The sequence below is a fragment of the Lytechinus variegatus genome, chromosome 13 (genome assembly GCF_018143015.1).
Source record: "Lytechinus variegatus isolate NC3 chromosome 13, Lvar_3.0, whole genome shotgun sequence".
In the NCBI taxonomy this organism is placed as follows: domain Eukaryota; kingdom Metazoa; phylum Echinodermata; class Echinoidea; order Temnopleuroida; family Toxopneustidae; genus Lytechinus; species Lytechinus variegatus.
In genome coordinates, this window is record NC_054752.1 from 30,444,954 (window position 1) to 30,466,625 (window position 21,672).

General features: G+C 39.9%; 1 protein-coding gene across 1 annotated transcript in view; it reads right to left on the bottom strand.

Annotated features, from left to right (window-relative positions):
- Positions 1–21,672, bottom strand: part of LOC121426050 (serine/threonine-protein kinase 17A-like) — a 72,146-nt gene that overhangs the window by 32,426 nt on the left and 18,048 nt on the right. The window contains exon 2 of the mRNA XM_041622192.1: positions 11,601–11,813. Coding sequence (XP_041478126.1) covers positions 11,601–11,813 — 213 coding nt within the window. The remainder of the gene's footprint in view (positions 1–11,600; positions 11,814–21,672) is intronic.

The following is a 21,672-nucleotide window of genomic DNA, read 5'->3' on the forward strand; positions in this document are numbered from 1 at the left end:
GCAGTCTATAAGATAGACAGTTAGAGCTCGACCGATGGTCTGGCGGTGTACAGTTTGGTGTGAACTCGCCGACCCGGTACGGTGGGTGTGCCCAGAAAGTAGGCATAGAATGCCGACAGAGAATCCTGGGGCTTTAAACAAGTTTGAACGCGCGTACATAGCCAACAATCTCATGAGATGTACGGCGGTTACTTTCCTCCGAGATGATGTTTACCCAACCGGGAAAGACTCGGGGAACAGCTGTGAATGTCAACAGGAGGGATATCTAGCATATGAAAAGCTGATTCCTTCCACGTATTCGGTGCGGGTGCTGCCGGCGGTGTCCGGGGGGACGACCGGTGATGGCAGCTCGGGCAGGGTTCGTACGAGCCGCCCGAATACGAGACAAATAGGTTAACATAACCATAATGCACCGGGTAGTGAAGGCATAGCGATTATTAAGCACAGGAGAACTTTTAATCGCCGTGACATTCAGATCCGATATACATACTCATAAGTTCGGAGAGCTATGAGATAGTGAGACATACCGCTGAGCGGTGATGGTGCTCATATCAGAGTCGCCCTCTCTTCAGCGGCGATCGCTGGAGAACGGGTGTCTGTACTAGCCCTGACTCTGGCGTTGCAAGGGTAGGAGCTAAGTAAGACAGGGCACCCTTACTTTCGAATAGAAAGTGAGGTTCAGGCCAGAAAAGCGACGGTCCCGTCGCCTGGGCGGACGGTCCGCGGACGTGATAGGTTGTCCTCTCAAAGCAGCCAAACATTCTCACGAGAGAAGTGCGGCATGCGGTATGTAAGAGATTCATACCTCCAATCTACGGGCCCGCTTAGGGGGAAGAATGGAGAGAGTTACCGCTGAAGGAGTCGTCGCCGTATGTGAGCTTGACGTAGAGGGCGAATTCGGGAGAACCTGCATAATAATCGCCCCCCCCCCCCCTTCCTCTGCCTTCTCGTTAGCCTCGAGAGGCTTGAAAATTTCGAGACGGCGGCGCCGGAGCCTGGCGCTTCCGGGCAGCAGCAGAGCGGGGGTGGGTTTACACCCACGGAGCTGGCGGCTTCCTCGTCGTAGGAGCCGCCTCGTCTAGAGCTACCCCGTCATTCTCCAAGACCCCCAATTCGGCCGATTGAGCTCGGAGCGCCTGAAGAGGCGGGGCGAGAAAATATGGACTCCCTTGCTTCATCAATACCCCCACTCGGAGGGTAGATGTGAGGTAGATACTTGTCAAGCAGCGCCTGAGCGCTTACTGAAAAGTCGACCGCGGGATAGGGGTTGTCCTCGTAAAGGGAGTCTCGCTCTATGGACTGAACCGGGGGTTGTCCAGTAAGCGCCGGGGTGGCCCCGCGTGTCGGCTGGGACACGTGCTCTGAGATCGACGAAAATGCTGGAAAGCACACGCGATCTTGGGGCACCCGGTTAGTCGGTGCACTGGCTGGCGATTTAACAGAATCGCTCGAGGATTTCCCGGGTGTCTGGTGGTTATTGCCCACTTGTCTCGCTTGATGCTCAGGGGCATCAGCGGGGTGAGTAGACGTCGAGGGTGGGGTGCGAAACTTCACCCGAATCTGACGGGGTCAGATTGTGGTCACAGTCTGATGTGTGACGCCTCTCGCGGTAGCAGAATGTAGCAGCATGAATAGCTGTAACATCTGACCACCGACACAAGGGTCTGAAGGAGGAACGCCCATGGCAGCAGGGCTGGCCAACCTCTCCTTCGACCTCTTCTTCTTCTTCTCTTTCTGCGGGCTCCGCCGGCGTGGCCGGGGCAGAAGAAGGCATGAGAGGCACGGGTGATTTCTTACGATTTGCCGCCCCTGGCAGGGCGGCCGCCGACAACGAAAATTCACCCGAATCTGACGGGGTCAGATTGTGGTCACAGCCCGATGTGTGACGCCTCTCGCGGTAGCAGAATATAGCAGCATAACATGTATGACTGTAACATCTGGCCACCGATAAGAGGGTCTGAAGGAGGAATGCCCATGGCAACAGGGCTGGCCGACCTCTCCTTCGACCTCTTCTTCTTCTTCTTATTTTGCGGGCTCCGCCGGCGTGGCCGGAGCAGAAGAAGGCACAAGAGGCACGGGTGATCTCTTACGATTTTCCGCCCCTGGCAGGGCGGCCGCCAACAACGAAACTTCACCCGAATCTGACGGGTCAGATTGTGGTCACGATCAGATTGTGGTTACAGTCTGTGTGACGCCTCTCGCGGTCAGGGGCTGGGCGATCTCTCCCGATGCTGTCAACGGAGGACGACTTATACGGCAGAGATCCTGACCTGTGCCGGGGGGAGAGAACCGCACTCTCCCTCCGGACTTCTGGTGACCCGGTAGCCGGTGGGTCGCATAGCCCTATGGGTGCTGCGGCGGCAGGACCTAGTTTAGGCTTGGAAGCCTTGGCTACCACTTTTTCCTTTGTCCGAGACCGTGGCACCACAGTCTCGGCCTTCCTTCTCTTAGCATCCGACCGCAAATTCGGAATGCTGATCGACGCACCCTCATACTCACCGCCGCTGGGCGCTCACCGCGGCGTCCTTCCTGCTCGCCTGGAGGCGGCTGACTTCTGTAACTTGCAATCGGGACGGTCCCCGTGGAGGGCACCAGGTCCTCTGGGGCTGTGTTAGTCCCATTCAAAGATACCTCTCTCTACCCTGAAAAAAGAAAAAACAAGAATTATTCTTTTTCTTTTTTTTTTTTTTTACAAAGATCTCGCTTAGATTAAAGGTGGAGACCGGAGTGGTCTTTCCCTCCTCCTAAAAGGAGTTTGTTTGAGCAAACAGAACAAAACAAGAGGGGAGGGGTAGGGAGGAAGAAGAACCTAAGAATAGTTTAGGTATCTGCCTGTAAGAAAATAAAAAGGAGGTCGGAGACTTTGAAAAAGAAACTCCTACAAGGTTCCCCTACTATATTCTCTTTTTTTTTTTTTTTGCGAATGAAAAATTCGAAACAAAAATTCAAAAATGAATGCAAGTTAGAAGAGAACGAAGTTTCCACCTGCGAAGAAACACAGAAACAAGCATTTCAGAGCAGGAAGAAAAGGGATTGAGAGACAAATAATTCCAGATAAGAGAAATTTTACGATAATTTCCAAGAGGAAAAAAAAAAGTAACCTCCTGTGGAAAGGTAAAGAAATTCAGAACAGGAGGAAGGAGGAACGTCTCTAGTAACGATTCCAAGAGGAAGAACGACACAGTAAATCCTCAAAGGGAATCGTAGAGCCCGCCTGTCGAAATAAAAAATATATAAGACTAGGAGGGAAGAGGGAATTGAACGAAGAAAACAATTCCGGGACAGGTCAAAAAAATTTCTAACAGGAAGGAGACCCCACCTGTAAAGAACAAAATTTTTTTTTTTTTTTTTTTTTTTTTTTTTTTTTTTTTTTTAGGGGGGATTGAATAACCAAACAATCATCAGGTATAATTGCGTAAGCCGAATTAAACAATCCCCGAAGCGTCTGTGAATAAAATATTAATCAAGAATTTTATTCAGAACAGAAAGGAAAAGGAATTGAGCTTTAGGATGCGCCTGCTTTAAGATCCGCCTGTGAATAAAATATCAATCAAGAAATTTATTCAGAACAGAAGGAAAAACGAATTGAGCTTTAAGATCCGCCTGTGAATAAAATATCAATTAAGAAATTTATTCAGAACAGAAAGGAAAGAGAATTGAAGAATTAATCAATCAATAATCAATCGAAAATCTTAATAAATCAATTCCAGAAAGCAAGGAAGGAACAGAGTTGAAGATCCCAACCTGCAAAAAGAAATAACAATAACACCCTCGACAACAAAGTGTAGAGGCTGTCTAGAATTTAATTCAAAAACGGCACCAAAAGCCACCACGCTTTGAACGTGAAGAACAATAACCATGACAGGTGGTGAAGGCTTGCTGCCACGTAGGCAGGCCAAGCCCGGTGCCTCGCGAACGCGCTAGCGATGCGGCGCGACGAGAACTCAAACGTTAGAAAAACAATTTAAGTGTCACCAAAAACACGTCTAAAAAGTCACGCCAAGTGTAAATTCTGAACACAATCTTACACACAAATGGAAAGATTGAAAATAAAAGGGAGAATGCACCACAGATAAGCGAAAATAATATACCAAAGCTCAAAAAGATTTGAGCTCTTAGGAGACTTATCTGAGCACGTCTTGACAGGTGGCTTGCCGAAAGCAAAAGAGGGAGATGGACGCTAACTGCGCGGTGATCATGGGTAGTAAGCCTGAACGGGAGAGGGCGCGCTCGCGCTTTTTAAATCCTTGGGAGTTCTATTCGGGTATGGCAGTCCAGAGGGCTGAACTAGCAAATCAAGTAGATGTATGGAGTTATTGAAGTAAATTGAATTACTGAAAATACTATAGAGTATATATTTTTTTCTCCCATAACAAGATAAATTCTGAGAATACTATTTATCAATTTCTCTTTATTAACTCCCTTCCTTTCATACACACTTCTATAAAAAACGACGCATGATAGACCATTCTGTGTGGTTTGAGATACTCAGAAAAAATAAAATTAAAAGCAAAGTCACATGGAAAATTGCATGCACTACAGGCTATATATTTCTAATATTGTTTCTAGTGAAACAATACTATATCAAAGTAGTACTGTAATTTCAAATTATTTTGGGGTAACATTATCAGGTACAGGTAGTCATTTTCTTTAAACAAGACAATTTTCTCCTCTTCTTCATGCTAAAATATCTACATGCTATAAATTTTAACAATTGAAGACCTTTCCGGAACATTTTTTTTCATTTATTTAATGGTTTTAAACATTCTGAGTGAGTGTGTTTGGGGAAATTTTAATAACCTTTGGGTACATGTATATTAAACATACAAGGTCACCAATAGTACATGTATCATTGTACATGTATGTGTCAATCAAGAACCTTTATCAATATGGAATCATAATTAAATGGCCATACAATACAAAAAGGCATTGAAAATTTTGAAATTGATTTGTTTATAGTTTGGAAATCACATGTTGATAGAAAAACAAATGTACAAAAGAAAATTACCTCTGTCATTGAATAGAGGTCACTGGGGGTGTATTAAAGGGTATTCAATATGAAGAAAATTGATTGGCATTCTATATTGCATAATATTATCCATATGTTTCGAATCACGGGCATCATCATCAACGGGAAGCAGTTTAGCCTCTTTAATTAACCACTTATCGGTTCAGTCTTGAAAAGAATTGGGCGCCACTAATTTGGTTAGAATGTGTTAATCATCGGATCAGGATTAGCTAAGACCGATTTGAAGCCGGAGTTGCCAATTTGAGACTTGGCAAAGAGTGTGCATCACCCCCAATCAATAGAATGGTTAACTATTGAAGCTAATTAACAATTAGTCGAATCGTTTCAATTGATGTGGTCCTTCTTTTACAAGGTTTTCTTGAATGAACTATAATACTTGGAATCCTTATCACTTGTTGCTAGGATTTAGAAGTGAGTCAAACCTCAAACTTGCTCTCACACTGTAGAGCAGTTGTCAATTTAAAATGTGTTAAATTTCGACAAGTGTCAAATAGTAAATTGGTCTATTCCTTATTAATCATATCAGCCCCCTCCCCCCCCCCCCAACAAAAAAAAACTTGTGATACTTGGTGGGAACTTCTTGGAAGTTATGCACAAAGAATTTCTAGTTGTGTTCTTATTCTCTCATTTTTTTTGTACGCCATGAAACTCTTACCTTAAGCATGCTCTTCTTTAAATCAAAGCCTATCATTTCACACTATTATTAAAAAGCAACCTACTTTGTTACAAAAAAGTTGCATTTTATTACACAACTAGCACAAATTGCATTTCCCAAATATCCACTTTTTAGATTGGATGATAATTGAGTTGTGTTTGATATTTTATGTTGGGTTCAAAAAAAGAATCTTTCTACAATGAATGACCCCTCGGAGTAACAATTTAAAAATGAATGCTGATGATACTTTGCCGTCGCAAACTAAAAAAAAATTGGACAGGTACATGGCCCCATGTGATGATTTTCACGTTTGTATATGAATCAACTTCCAGATGTCAGTACTTAGCGCACCCAAACAAAGGAAAATGATCACATGGTTTATCTCCCCATCTTTTCCACAAAAAATGGCTTTTAGACAGATCCAAAACATGACTCATGACAGGGAGAGTGAGAGGGGGGGGGATAACTTAGTTCTAGTTTGTCATACATTTTACACTGTTGAGAAGGGCAAGGGGGGTGACTTAGAAAAATAATCATGTGATACTGTACACTGTAGAGACAAATAAGGGCAAAATGGAGAGTAATCCGGGCAAAACATACGCCACAGCCTGCCGGTTTGGCTTTGGACACGTCATAACCCAGCAAGGGTTTTCCTGGTTTAGGTTTGTTGCATTTGTGTGAGCCAATCATCCGCTTCCTACCACCCGTTTCCTGACGAAGATGAAATTTTTTTTATTCTTCAAATCAATATTTCCTGTCAGTGCTACAATCGAAGCAATAAAGATTATCTATTACAAAATAGCGGTGACTTGCACTATAAAAGTCACATTAGTGTAAACTGTATCCATACTTCATGTACAGTATTATGTACATATACCAAAATGACGGGAAAGGGAGGTAGTAGGGTCCATGATGTAAAGGCCTACATACTATGTTCCATGGTCTAAAATATTACCAGGTGGTCATCATTATACTTGATTATGATATATTTCCTGTCGTGTATAGTTGCAGGTATTGTCAGAACATCGTGCAGACGAGGGCCTTTCAACTGTATGGAAATCCATCAATGTCATTTTTTTTCTACAGGAAAATTGCATAATGCCCTTTTGTAAACAAATAGGAGCATACCGAGTTGTCAAGTAAAAAATATGCATGGACATAATTCATATCTAGAATACATTTTGAACAAACATGCATTTTTATACATGTATGTTGAAGTTTTTACTGGCTTTCCATAGTTGTGGTGGATCGGATCAATCGCTACTCTTTGTCAAATGGGGCCCAGGGCACATGACTGTAAACGGAAGGGGCAATTACACACTCCCAATCTTCAAGCTTTTATATTTTTTAATTCTCATGAATCCATGATCAGTTTGTGAGAAGTCCTTCACTCATTTGTGGCCCTCGTGAAGTGTTGTGGCCCAGTGGATTAGTTCTCCAGACTTTGAAACAGAGGGCGTGGGTTCAAATCTCAGCCATGGCGTAGTTTCCTTCAGCAAGAAATTTATCCACATTGTGCTGCACACCACCCAGGTGAGGTGAATGGATACTTCAGTACCTGGCAGGAACTTATTCCTTGACAAGTAACAATATCCAAGACTTTGGAAGCGCATAGAGACGTTATTCATAATGTGTTACGCGCTGTACAAGAACTGAATATTATTATTGTTATTTATTAATTGCCCCTCCCCAGCCAACCAAATAGCCCTGGATAAGGGACAGTCAAGCAAACTAATAGTTCAGACATAAACTGTAGGGGACAGACTAATGTACAATGTGACAGTCAAAACAGACACAGATGACATACAATGTACATGCAATTTGCTTCTTTCATCCATGGAACATGAGGCGAAAGGGGAGGCAAAATAGAAACTTCATAAAAATGTGTCAACATTATCTTGAGTGGTATAAAAAGCAAATAAAACCACACTGAATAAATGGAGTTCAGGAACAGCTGATTCCAATTTAATTGAATCACTGATGAGTTCACATGTAGTGGACGTTACAGGTAAGAGGGCCCGAGCGTGTGATTGCTGACGCATCAGAAGAATCAAGATCACACTCAATATCACAGGATGTACTACAAGCCCATAAAACCATCGCTCTTTCCTCATGTTAATCGATCAAAGTTCCGCCTATCAAAAACACCTGTTGTATCGGTAATCGAAGAGAAAAGACTGACCGAACGGGTCTAATTATGTCACGACCAATGAAATTAAATGTCCTTATTCATTCAATCATCATCTTGCATACAAGCCTCAAGTGTGAACAGGGACTGATATTTTCCTGGTGTGAATGTCACCACCTGTGATATCACGTGTTTACCCTTATTAATCCCAAGCATTGGTAAGAATATATTACATAATCTCCTTTAGTAAAGAGCAAATTTCCCAAGGGACAATCATGAGCACAGTGAACAATACCTTATACATACATGGACAGTAGGCCTTCATGTAATTTCCACAAGATCTTTGAGTTTGAAAGATCGTAACAAGATATTTGGGGAGCATTTTCATAAATATTCTTATCTCACAAGTTGTCAGATCTGACAACTTTCCTTCATTTTGATTGGCTGAGAAGCACTGCTACTATATTGTATAATAACTGTCTGATAAATGGGATTTAATGGATAAAACATCTGACAAGTCGTTTCATGAAACTCTCCCCTGAAACGTTGTTTGTTTGTGAAAAATCATTAAAAAACCTTTTTATCCAAAACAAGTAAATCGCTGATTTGTCAACTGCAACTGAAAATTGTTGACACATGGGCACATGAAATGAAGGGATCAAACCTCAGCAGATGACCTGTCTACATCTCGCTCAAAAAATCATTATTTAACCAATATCCTTGGTTTTATTAACAATGTTGTTTTTACCAATTAGTGTACATGTATCTCTTGTAACCTGTAAATGAAAATATCAATTTCTTCAATCACCTGATGGGTCATTCATTGAATTTTTTGTCAGAATCCATTTTGGTGATGGTTAGCATATTAAACTGGGATTTATCTTGAAAGTCTATATCGTTTAACCTGACAAGAATATGGGTGCGTTTATTCGACACTTTTTTACCCTAGAATCATGATTAGAATCATGATTCAAATCACGATTCTGCAGAATCACGATTGCGTTTAGTTGAAAGTGGAAATAAACGTCTTTCAAATCACAAACATGAAACACGGAAAAAGGGGCGTTTGGAAAGACGTTTCTGTAGAATCACGAACGAAAAAGGTCGTATAAACGATATCGTGATTTGAATCATGATTCTATGACGTCATTGTGTCGTGCTTCTTCCGGGTTCGACTCAAAGGCGCGCGCTGTGTTTAACGTTTCGTGCATGCAGCTTACTTTTCGTGTAGCAGTGTTGCCAGTGTACTAGTACCGGTATATGCCAATTGTCACGTGCATTTAGGAATTATCATTCTGTGTATTGTAGCCCCGGGGTTGTACTGTAGCGTCATTTGTGTATTTCATTGTTTTCATCAATCATATCTTCAAGTTCCAAAGGCACAAATTGGACTGACGACGAACTCAGGGCTCTGCTTGTGCTTTGGGCTCAGGCCTGAAGCGCAAGCACAAGCATCCCTTACCGGGATTACGAGTCCCTTTCAGCGGCGCTTGCGAGGGAGGGATTTCAACGGAGATGTGGCACCGTCTGTCGAGACAAAATTAAAAGAATTCGTGCCCAGTACTACAGCTACGTACCGAACACCATTTTCGATGAACCGACAAGATTTAATACAAGTAAACAAAAACAATACGAGGTACAATACACGGAATTCTGGAAGTAAAAGATTTATTTTTCGGAAGCCGAGTAAACGTTGCACTTGCACAAACGATCGCGCGTTAGCTCCGGCGGCAGCAAAAATCTAGCAGCCGACGTGAAGCTAGAAACAAGCGCGAAAATGTTGACCTATACTTTCTGGGTCAAACTGCGCACTGGATCGGCCCGAATTCAGGGAGAAACAGCGTTAGAAAGATGGTCGTATAAACGCTGATTCTGTCGGATCGTGATTCATGTTGCTGTTTTGAATCATGATTCAAATGGTGATTCAAATCATGATTCTGGGTTGAGGTCGCATAAACGCAGCCCCAGTCCTGTCTGGCATTGCCTACATGTAGTATATATGTACCTCCATTGTACAGTACTTACACGGAGTACCTTCAATTCTACTTACCATTCGGAGAATCAACATTTTGAAAGTGTCTACAGATTTCCTTGAATAAAGTTTATTAAAAGGTAAATGTACGAATACAGTAGATCCGTCTATGCTGAATAGATTTTACCAATTATTTGTGAAAACCTATTTTCAATTCTAAGAATCTATATTCTAAAGCACTATGGATCCATGATTATCCATCCTTGAAGTTTTGTTTACGAGGTACAATCAATCCCTTCTGAATACTGATAAACTGAGGATATCATTATCAGACCTATCAATGCGAATCCTTCTTTCATGTTCGAAGAATCTATAGGCATATCGAATGTACACCCTATCAGTACATGTACATGTATCCTTGCTTTCCTTTTTTTTTTTTTTTTTTAGTACATGTAATAACTAAAAGCCTGTTTTATAATACATGTACAGTATTTTTCACCAACTCATTGTCATGTCTTCACAATACATGAACATGCAAATTTCTAAACTGTTTTTCATATAAGAAATCAGTATCAACTGTAGAAACTTTTTTTTTTCAATTTTGAAAGATATTCATGTAGATGACATAAAGAATTAATCAATGAAGCATTGGTCCATGTATAGTGTGTGTGTGTTTAATTCAGCTGAAACAGAAGTTCCTATAATCCAAATGCCTATCAAAAATTACACGAAGGACCTAGACTTGCATATAAAATAGTGACGATGTGAAACTTGCTCTCAATAAAAGGAAGGAATACTCGGAATACTTGAGCCAATTATGATTTCAAAACCCCCTTTTCTTTCTCTCTTCTGATATATTTCTTTCCTCCTTCCATCAAAGTATTTTCCTGCCTGTCAATGTGAAAAGGAAATGAGGGTAAGGTTCAAATCTGGGCAGAGACGGGAATCTGCGTGATCGCGAGATTTAACGTAACATGAGCCGCTGCAGTAGGTTCACAGAGCACAATCCTGAAGAATGTGACAAGTTTGAACCTTCAATGCAGAGCTGTCACACTGTTAACCCCTTGCCCACCGATCCTCATCCCTTCCTTCCATAGAAGGGCCATCAGATGCCTCCTAATGGGTGTTGAGGGGTTAAAGTGCGTGGCTATGAGTGCAAGGCTTCTTTGTGTGACTTTAGCTTGTAAGTTGATTATCAGTATCAACAGCACAGGTGAAATCCAGGCCGAAAAAGTGAGGTTATCGGGATTGTTGGGTTTTGAAGCGATTAAGGTAACAAAGATGGCACGATTCCAGCTGAAAATGTCCTAGGCAATGATACTTCAGTTGAACTTGCATAGTTTGACACAGAAATGTTTTGAGAGAGAGGAAGGGGGATATACAGAAAGAGAGTCAGTCAGATATTGAGAAAAAAAAGTAACAGAGAGAAAGGGAGAAAGAGAGAAAAGGGGGAGGGGGAAAGAGGGAGAGAGATCCCGCAGAAGGGTGAATGTATGGATCCTTATTGCATGTTTTGCCTGACATTTTTTGGACAACTCTCCAACTTTCTAAAGCCACAACTAGCATTGCAGGGGATTCAAACCCCCCAGAGCATGTGGCTCACAATCCAGGGGCTAATCAACCGATCCACAACATCTAAATCTACAAATTGTATATCAGTTAGCATTCTTCGACTCACTCAAAAACTGAGGATAGATTTTTATTCCCTAAAACTTTGTTTTATCAAAACTAAGAAGCTGTGGTTGCTCCTTGATCAAATCTTGCTTTCGGAAACCTTGAATCGATAACTTGATAAAAAAATGTAACAGTAACTTACTATTCTAAAACAAGGATGACTTCTGTTGACGTCTCGTAGACCTCATGGAGGCCAATGAGCCGCTGGTTCAGGACGGAGTTCTCCAGGATGCGAATCTCCTTGAGGATGTCTTCCCGGCAATCTCGGCCCATCTTACGCTTTCTAACGAACTTGGCTGCGTAGTGCCGGTTGCTCTCCTTGTGCTTGCACTTGCGGACAACTGCAAAGCGCCCCCTGTGGATCAAAAGAGAAACAGGTGAAGGTTTGGTGTATGCAAGTTTTAGGATAATCTTTAATATTAGGTCAAACCTGCTTTGGCTACCACCTGTAAAGAAAGACTACCAGAATAAAAAGACCACATCATTATTTTTCCTTCGTTAGTTTTCCCCATTTGAACATACTCTTTACGGGGAACTTGTCCAGATTACTTGCTCATACATGTACATGCCTACCGCCGGAGATTTCACCATTGAAATCCATGATTTCACTGTTACAAACAGTAATGGAAAAGGATCATTGCTTTAGCCTTTTCCAGGATGAAAAAAAATGTAATTTGAAGGAAAATGAGAGATCCATGACCTGAAGATACATTAACATCAGTGTTTGTATCCTGTTGCAGTCACACCCAAATAGACTGTGGGATGGACAAGGAAAATGTCTCTCGTTTTTCATTTCCGTGGGGCGGCAAATGCAACCACGGTCATTGGACATGATAATATGTAAAATATTATGAGTGAATACATGCAACATGTTGCCATCGCTAAATTCTGCTCCTGACCTCAAAATTAAAATAATAATATGCGAAATCGTACCATTGATTCGACTGGAAATTCCGCCATTCATCCCATGTGTTAAGGACTCCCGCGAACGCGCGCAAACGTGTACAATGCATGTAACCTCGTTCGCGTTTATTTTTTATTCGTTGTAGAATATACGATGGCGGATAAGATGTCGTCGTCTTCGTCGTGTTTTGACAGCGAAAATGACGATTTACCAATAGCAAATGTATGCTACATGCACGTCTTACCCAAGGAAATAGGGCCAGTAAATTTCTTCAAGTAAAGAACAAATTTAAGCCTTTGCTACATTCGTTGGTGTAGACTACCTGGGACTTCAGAATAAAACTAGTTATTCGTGCAGCAGAGAAGTTTGCGATTGACTTTCATGCAGCCCGGCCCAGGGAGCAGTGGCTTAACAGGGCCGGGGGGCAAGCTGCCCCCTGGCGGAGTTCACCGGGAAATTAAAGAAAGGGAAAAGAAGAAAAGGGGAGAAAGAAAGGGAAAAAAGAGGAAAGGGAGAAGGGAACTAAGAAAAGACATAAAAAGTGAAAACTGGAAAAGGAAAGAAAGAAGAACAGTTAGATTGTCATGAAAAAGTGATTTATTTAAAAAAAAACCAACTCGAGGTGTACCCCCTCTTTTGAAAGTAACGCGGTACATCTATATTTATTTTGATCCATTCGGATCTTGCTGAAATGCTTATCGAGCTGCATGCAAGTCAATCGCAAACAGCTCTGCTGCACGAATAGTTATTTTTATTCTGAAGTCCCAGGTAGTCTACACCAACGAATCCAGCAAAGGCTTAAATTTGTTCTAGCTCTTTACTTGAAGAAATTTACTGGCCATCTTTCCTTGGGTAAGACGTGCATGTAGCATACATTTGCTATTGGTAAATCGTCATTTTCGCTGTCAAAACACGACGAAGACGACGACATCTTATCCGCCATCGTATATTCTACAACGAATAAAAAATAAACGCGAACGAGGTTACATGCATTGTAGACGTTTGCGCGCGTTCGCGGGAGTCCTTAACACATGGGGTGAATGGCGGAATTCCAGTCGAATCAATGGTACGATTTCGCATATTATTATTTTAATTTTGAGGTCAGGAGCAGAATTTAGCGATGGCAACATGTTGCATGTATTCACTCATAATATTTTACATATTATCATGTCCAAGGACCGTGGTTGCATTTGCCGCCCCACGGAAAGTCACAATTTTAGCGACCATCCCACAGTCTAAAAATCATGTTGGAAGTCTGTGTTTAGGATTACATACATGTAGGCCTATACCAGACACAGAAATCTCTTTAACACAAGTAATGAGGATGAAGAGAATCTACTGTACATAAATGGTTTGTTCACTCAATTTTAAAACAGAAATTAATGTTATTGAAATCATTAAGCTGTAAAGAATTATGATTAATTACTAATAATGCACTTAAAGAATCATTTCCAAGTTTTAATTGTAAAAAGAAATTGAGGTGCATTTGAAGTCAATAATCTGGGACCCATTTGGGGAGCCAGGGTGACTGTCAAAGAATAGACTCCTCTGTGATGGTCCACTGGGCCGTTACATTGCCTTTCATGATCTAGGATCAGATTACTGAATCAAAGTATTTGAACTCCATGGAAGGTCAATGAGGCATACTTCTCTCTCAAGTTTAACTTTTGAAATACATCCCAGAATGAGAATGGTTTGGTAAATTCATAGGGACAGTGATTTTCCGCGATCGCGGAAAACGGACGGAATTCACGGAAAGGGCCTTTTGAAACGGAAAGTGGCATTTCAAACGGAAAATCACGGAAAACGTATTTTCCCTCAAAATACACAGAATAGCAACAGAAATTACTCCAAAATAACAACAAAATGAGAATATTAAATGGCCACAAAACCCCAGAAAACACGATCTTACTTCGCTACAATCATGACAATTCACACATCGTGACTGCACTCGACATTAGCACATTCAACTGTACCCCGCGCCCGTACGCGCGTTTCTTCGCCAGGGTGTAAAACGGAAACGCGCCGCCCGTACCCGGCCGGCCGGGTTGGGCTTCTCAACTCTATGGCTTCACTGCATATCGTTCCAACTACACGGTCCTGTGTTGCTGCCCTCTACGTTTGAAGATGTAACAGCACGATATCGTGGTCTTAAAATCCAAGATGGCGGACTGGCAAAAGCCGTTGACTAATGATAACGATGTCAAAAAACCCCCAAAATTATCGATGAAATATCATTTTACCGTGAAATAATGCTAATAATGTGAAAGGTGAGGATTTATGCATGCTAAATATCTCTGTAAAAATATTGTATACGCCCGCATAGATCCGATTAGAACGGATTCTATTGTGATTTTGGTACAGTAGCAGATACAAATTTTGACCAGTGCGAGTGTACGTGTGATTTTGCTATTCAATGTGTAAACGGAATTGTCACTTTTCCGTGTATACAAAGTCTATGGGGAAACGGAAATTCCGTTTTCTGACATGCTGAAACGGAATTTATGATTTTCTGAAACGGAAAATACAATTTTTTGAAACGGAAAATCACTGTCCCTAAATTCAGTGGCAAGGCAATCGTACATGTAGGCCTGTGCTCAATGGCTGGCTATATATATACATAATGGATTGGTCACGCACTAAAAAGAATATGATGGTTTCATATTTTGGCTAAAAGATATAAAATTTATAAAACCAAGCATTTTATCGATATTGTAGAAAAAAATCCTACATTAACAACTCCGCGTTAACATTTTTTTTTTGAGGGGGTACAGGAGTATTTCAAGGAGAAAATAGTCGGTGATTTATTGATTTTAAATTTGTTCTTCTGAGCCAATCAGATGCAAGGATATCAGTACCTTATAACAGTTGTCAGTGGAATCATTGACTAGAAAAAAAATCACTTTCTTTCATGAAAATGCTCCCAAGATCACTGGGAGGGGGGAGGGTAAGAATGGCTCGTGCATTGTGCCCCCTACTGGATCCGGTGCTGTCGACACAGTTCTTGACCTACATGTACAATGTACTGGAGACCCCACTTGTGATATCATTGAAGCAAATTATGAAGAGACTTCCTATTATCATTGAGTGGATAACCCTTATTGAGGCCACAAGACGAGAATGATTTCCTTCAAAATCATGACGAGGTCTCAAATAATCTCAAGATTCTGGTCCATAATTAGACTGAAGAGCTCAGATATCATCATCTTTGATGCCACAAAGTCCGGGAGATTTCAAGGCAGGTGCTTCAAAATCCTCTGATCATAATCAAATTATCAAACCACAGCCGTGACAGTGCATGTATAATGTAAAATTCATATAGCTTTAACACGAGACAGGTGTAGACGGTATAATGAGTTATTTAAAAAATAAATTACATGTACGATAGATCAAATGAATTATTTTTAAATGAATTATTTTTAATTCAAAATCTTTCTGTTACAATTCACTTAGGAAAATAAATGTCAAATTCTTTTGTTGAAGTATGCAATACTAATGCATGTTTATGACTATCAATTCCCCTATGTACATATGTGTACATGTGTACACAAGTGGGCATATTGCCCGCAGAATTTGATATTTTTTCTTTAATAATACACTATACATGTACTTGCCATAATTATGTAGTTTGAAATTAATAAATGAAGATATTGAGATGTGATCCAATTTTTGACCTACAATTAATCAGGGTCTATGAATTTTGGAAATATGCCATTACAACATGACAAAAGAAATTACACATTTCAACTTTGAAGAACTATGAAATCTAATTACAATCTTAGCCTTCTGAGGAAGGTGTATAGATATATAGGCCCTACATGTGCAGATTTCCTGAAACCGTTGATCAAAATCCCAATTTAGAAACAGACTGTGAATTGTGAAATGAAGTTAAAAACAAAAAGTATATTGGCACATTAAATCAAGACCTTTAAAAATCATGCGCAGTAGCACATGAAGATAGAGAGAGAGAGGAAGCGAGACTAATGCGACATTACAAGTGACAAACCCCATGACCCACCTAATGAAAATCTACCTTTTCATCAAAATGATATTTGCAAAGGATGGGCTCATTTCGCAGGCTTGATCAGACAGACCCGTAATTAGTTGGCGATAAATCGTTCCCCAGGGCGGGGCAAGGGGGTGATTCATTTGCACCCTGAGGAGGATTTAACGAGATATCTCAATAATCGTGAACAGCCAAGGTGTCAGAGACGATGAAAGATGATGAGAGAAGATTAGGGCTGATGTTATTGGCATCGATGGACGTGATAGCGGAACTAAGGCAAGTTTTTAATATCTTCCTCACTTCAAAACAGATTTAGAGGGGAAGGGACAAAGATCACAGGGTGTATGGTGCTATGGAAGAAACTATTGAAGGAGAAGGCAGCCTGCCCTGAGGGATACACTTCTTCAACTCTTATTGTCAAGATATAAAGAAAAGAGGAAGTGAGCAAGGATATGGAAGAGTTGGCTCAGTCATATTACTATACTTTTCCTTTTGCCCCCCCCCCCCTCCATTTCTGGTGTTACACTGTACATGTATGCAAGATCAAACAGACCATGGTATAGGCAGATGAATGTCCTCAAAGTTTTCTTGATCAATACTGAAAAAAACTTCTTGGCTCTTGTGACACAAATGTTTTTTGTAATTAATCCCAACATGACAATGGCATTTCCAATCCTTGTTGCATTCACATTTAAGATTACATGTATATATATATAGGCCTGTACGTTCTCTTTCAACTTTCCTCCAATTTTTTGTTGGTATTCAATGAGCATTTTTATTCATTTCATTATCACATCAAACATGAGTTTGACCTATCAATCCAACTCAGTACTGTCTCCCACTTTATTGGAACCATTTACAAGCATCCTTTCTATTGACCCTGACTGCAAGATTACCAAAAAACAACTCCAGCAACCCTCCCACATAAGATGTCCATTATCTGTCTATTATCTATATCCTATAAAATCAAACCAGACAATGGCACCAGTCAATCAATTAGGAAATAGGCATGCTCTTTGCAATGATCCCCCTGACTGAAGACTGTCTACTGTCTAGTAAATGGAATTAGCTTTTCACCCTCTCATCATCCCCTATCTATTGTTTTGTGTTTTAAGCGCATACCTAATGACTATCCGTGCATTTCCGATGCCCGGGCAATGACTGCATTCGTCTTTCAAGATCACAGAGCCGTCTCTATGGAGGACACTGATACTGTCAAATTTGAACAAGACGGGACTTTTTCCTTTTTTTCATCAAAATAGTGATGATATCAAATTCATTACATTTTTCAAAAATTTTCTCATGGGCCGAGTGATGTTTCAAAGGTGGTTATCCGTGATTTTGACCCAGATTTGAACTCCCAGCCTGTAGATAACCCTTTCGCCCACAAAACTTGTTGTGATAATCAACAATTCTCCACGCACGTACGCCGTTGTACACAAGCATCTCAATGAACAAACATCAACAAAAATAGCCGCAACAGCACAAACAAGAAGTGATTGATAAATGAGTGATTTGAGGTTTCTGAGTTGAACCTTTTTATAAAAAGTTAGCTTTGATCACTGAAATAATAATTCAGACCAGATTCTGTGACTGATTCTAAAAGAGGCGTTCATGTACACAGTCAACGTCTGCACTCAATGCAGATCTGCAATTCATTTGATTTTGCTATTCAATTTCATTTAAACTCACTATCATTCTATTTTTTTTATCACCCTTCCTATTATCTGTTATCCTCTCTATGAAATGGTATCTAATAAATCATACTCAATTCATTATTCTTTGGCACATTAATTGCTGGACCCTCTTCAAAGTAATCAAATTTCACCCATTTTGCCCCACATTTTTCACTCCAGGTTATTCTGTTTCACCATTGTATTTGATGGATTTCCTGCACAAAGTAATATCTGGCGTGATGCATGAGGGATATTATGGGTGAAAAATCGCCAAAACTATCTATTCTATGCACGGAATTCCACGCCTTACAAAACGAACAAAGAAAATATTGAACTGCTGGTTTTCCTTTCTTCTGGGCTAAACCCTGCAGCATTCTACTGTCTGGGCATTTTGCAACTCTTTTCAATCTTTTTGTCTCTTTAGAGCTACCACACGAAGGCCGGTATTCAACAGGAGATACTGCAAAGAGGACAATTAGGAGAATTAAACAAAAAGGGAGCTCTGCTGAATACAGGACCAGTACTTTTGAGTTTGCCTATATTGATTAACGAGCAATCGAAGATGGTGCAATACCACAGCAGTAGTTGTGTAATAGAGAATGAATGTACAGTCATTCTACGCTTGTTTTATTCTTTGGTATTTCATTGTTCACATGCAAATCATGAAATCAATATGCCTGTGAGGTTGTGTACTTCCATAGTAATTTCCTCATTAGCATCATGGCAGCCAGGGTCTTGGAAGATCAGCCTTGCAACATTTTTTTTTATCCTAAAAACGTAGGTGCCTCCATCACTTCAGGATTCCTGGCCGCCATGATGTTGATCATGTTGCCTAATTCAGCCTTTTTAAATTTTTAATATTATGAGTCTTCAGATAAAAGAACCATCAGTTCTCCCAAATTCCAAATCACTTCATAACTTTTTTTTCTTTCATATGAATAACAACATTATGAAAACATGTATTGTCTAGGCTGTATTAAAGGAAAGTGGGGGAAAAAAATCCCAAAATATAGAAGAGTCCTGTTTGCATTGCCTAAATATGAGCTGAAATCTTTATTTTGAACTTATTACTCATAAGTCATCATAACATTTGCCTCAAGGTATACTTCACATATCCACACATACAATGTTTGCTTGTTCACATAAAACATGTCCTTGTCTGGGACCAAACCAAGTTCAAATCATAATTCCGTCTGCTCCCAGAACGCTGCATTATGTGTAATAAAATACCTTCTTTTAATAAACCGAAGAAAAGTAAAGTAGGAGAATATTGTATATTGCATCATTAGAAAATGAAATGGAATGAACAGCTAACATTTGAACACCACAAACACTAGTATCAAAAACCGCTTTGTTCATTGTGTACACCCACAACCCAAATCCTATTGACTTACAGGAAAAAGCAGGGAATACCTGACATATTTGGGGTAAACCGTTGGCCGACTTTGCTCCCTAATGGAATTTCATTTGATACATGTATGCCAATGATGCCATACACCCCACCCTGTTCCTAAAAGTACATATTATAAACTGCAGACTGGAGTTATCGCTAATAAAAAACATGTACAGTACTGAACAGTAGATATGCAATTCAACAATATAATATCTGAAAATGCAAGAGTCAAAATATTGTTTTTATATATAAAAATCCAAACAAATAGTATGAATGGAAGTGACTTTGACATAAGTAACTAAAATTTGAAATGCAAACTTCTCTTTTCAAAATTACAACATCGAAAGAGGAAGGATGCTGATTGGAAGATTGTAGTTATGGAAACCAAACAGATGATAAACTACAGATGCTAATTCTCTAATGACTCTGGGGTAGTAAATATTGTTCATGTCAATAAGATAATATTTGCTTTAAATAAACATGATCACTTGCAAAAGTGGGTCTATAAAGTATAAATAACTTAGTTATTACATGTGCAATAACATCTCAATCGTTTGATAAATTGACTGTTCACGGTATAAAGACCTATAAAAAGAAATTGTGATACTTTAGTACTTACTGTACATATTAAACAGTATGTTATGGTGAATTGGGTATCCACAAAGTATTGTGATGTCATCAGCAGTAATCATCTTAATATTTCATGAGGAAACTGAACAGCTAAAAAATCTTCACTTCTCAAAATAGAGGGTTATAAAAAAAACCCAAAAAAATGGAGACTGTTTCACAAAATTTGAAATTATAATTTTCATCCACTGACTGTCACTATGGTAACCTTTCTTCTTAGCCAATTGAAACCATGAATTTTATCAAAATTGCCATAAGTTTACAAGCATTACATGTATATCAAGTTGGATAAAAAAAAATCAAAGTGGCAATTCTGTGATTAAAGTATTATGACATAATTGTATAGATGTTCTTACTGTATTTGATGATGAAGCTATATGTGGGGTAAATAGTATTTACTTTAAGGAAATCATTGCCACATGCCTCATTATCAACTATTAATAGAACTTTGCCCTTAAGATATTTATCATAAAATACTTGGCTAATCTTATTTCTAGTATTTGAAGATTTCAACAAATGATTCTCCAGGGCATAGGACTCAGAAACTCAAATTCAGGGACTGATTGCACTAGGCAAATTATTATGATTGATTACATACTGCGTAACATGTATGTATTTGAACATATAGCCTGTATGTCTTTGATATTATATCAAATCAAATATGATGATTGCTAAAGATTTGTGTATTTTGAACAAGCAATATCTACTTGATACTGTAAGGGACACATCTTGTGTTGAACATGTTCATCAACGGAGCAAGCATGTTTGCCAATTGATTGGAGACATATTTGAGGCATACCTTTGGACTTTTGACTCCGATCTTGAACAACTTTCTGAAAGTCATCGCTCAGAAATGTCAAGAGAGTTGGCAATTTGCACGGTAGTTTGAGTAACGCGAGACAGAAAGGTGCTCCCTTTCACCTTGACTTATCGGAGTTCCAAACTTCTTTCCAGAGGCAAGAGGAAAAAAACTTGTTATGAAATCGTTGGGCAAATAGTTTGCAAACAGAACTTGTGGGGTTTCGGTTCTTTCAGGGGCAAAGATATCGTTCATGACGTCAGTCCTTACTCCCTGAGTGAGGAAAATACATTTTCTTGCAGTACATTTTATATGGGGTTAATACAAGTTATGAAACAGGATATTTCAGTGGCAACATGAAGACTATAAACGAGTCTTTAGGAGACATGTGGCATGTGCGAAAGATATGCATGTAGAGGTTTTCATGTTTTTTTCAATCTGAAGCTATTTTGCTTTCATCGATTCTACATGAACATATACATTGATAATACTCATGTTTCATCATAGTTGAGTGTCCCCCCCCCCCCCTCTCCTGAGGGAATATTCTGTGGGTAGAAATTTAATTTATCAGGAAAACTTGAAATGAAACATTCCCTGCAACACAAGCAAGGATACTACATGTAACGTCATTCTAAACCTTGTCTTGTCTCTGGCGATTATCATTCTCTACAATAACGGTGATAAATGACTTCCTGCTTTATGTAAAGTCAGAATCAATACAAAGCAACAAAACCAATCGGTGATCTTTATTGATGAACCTCCAACTTCTAATGGGACAATAAGAATTGAATGCTTGAGAAGTCAAAAGA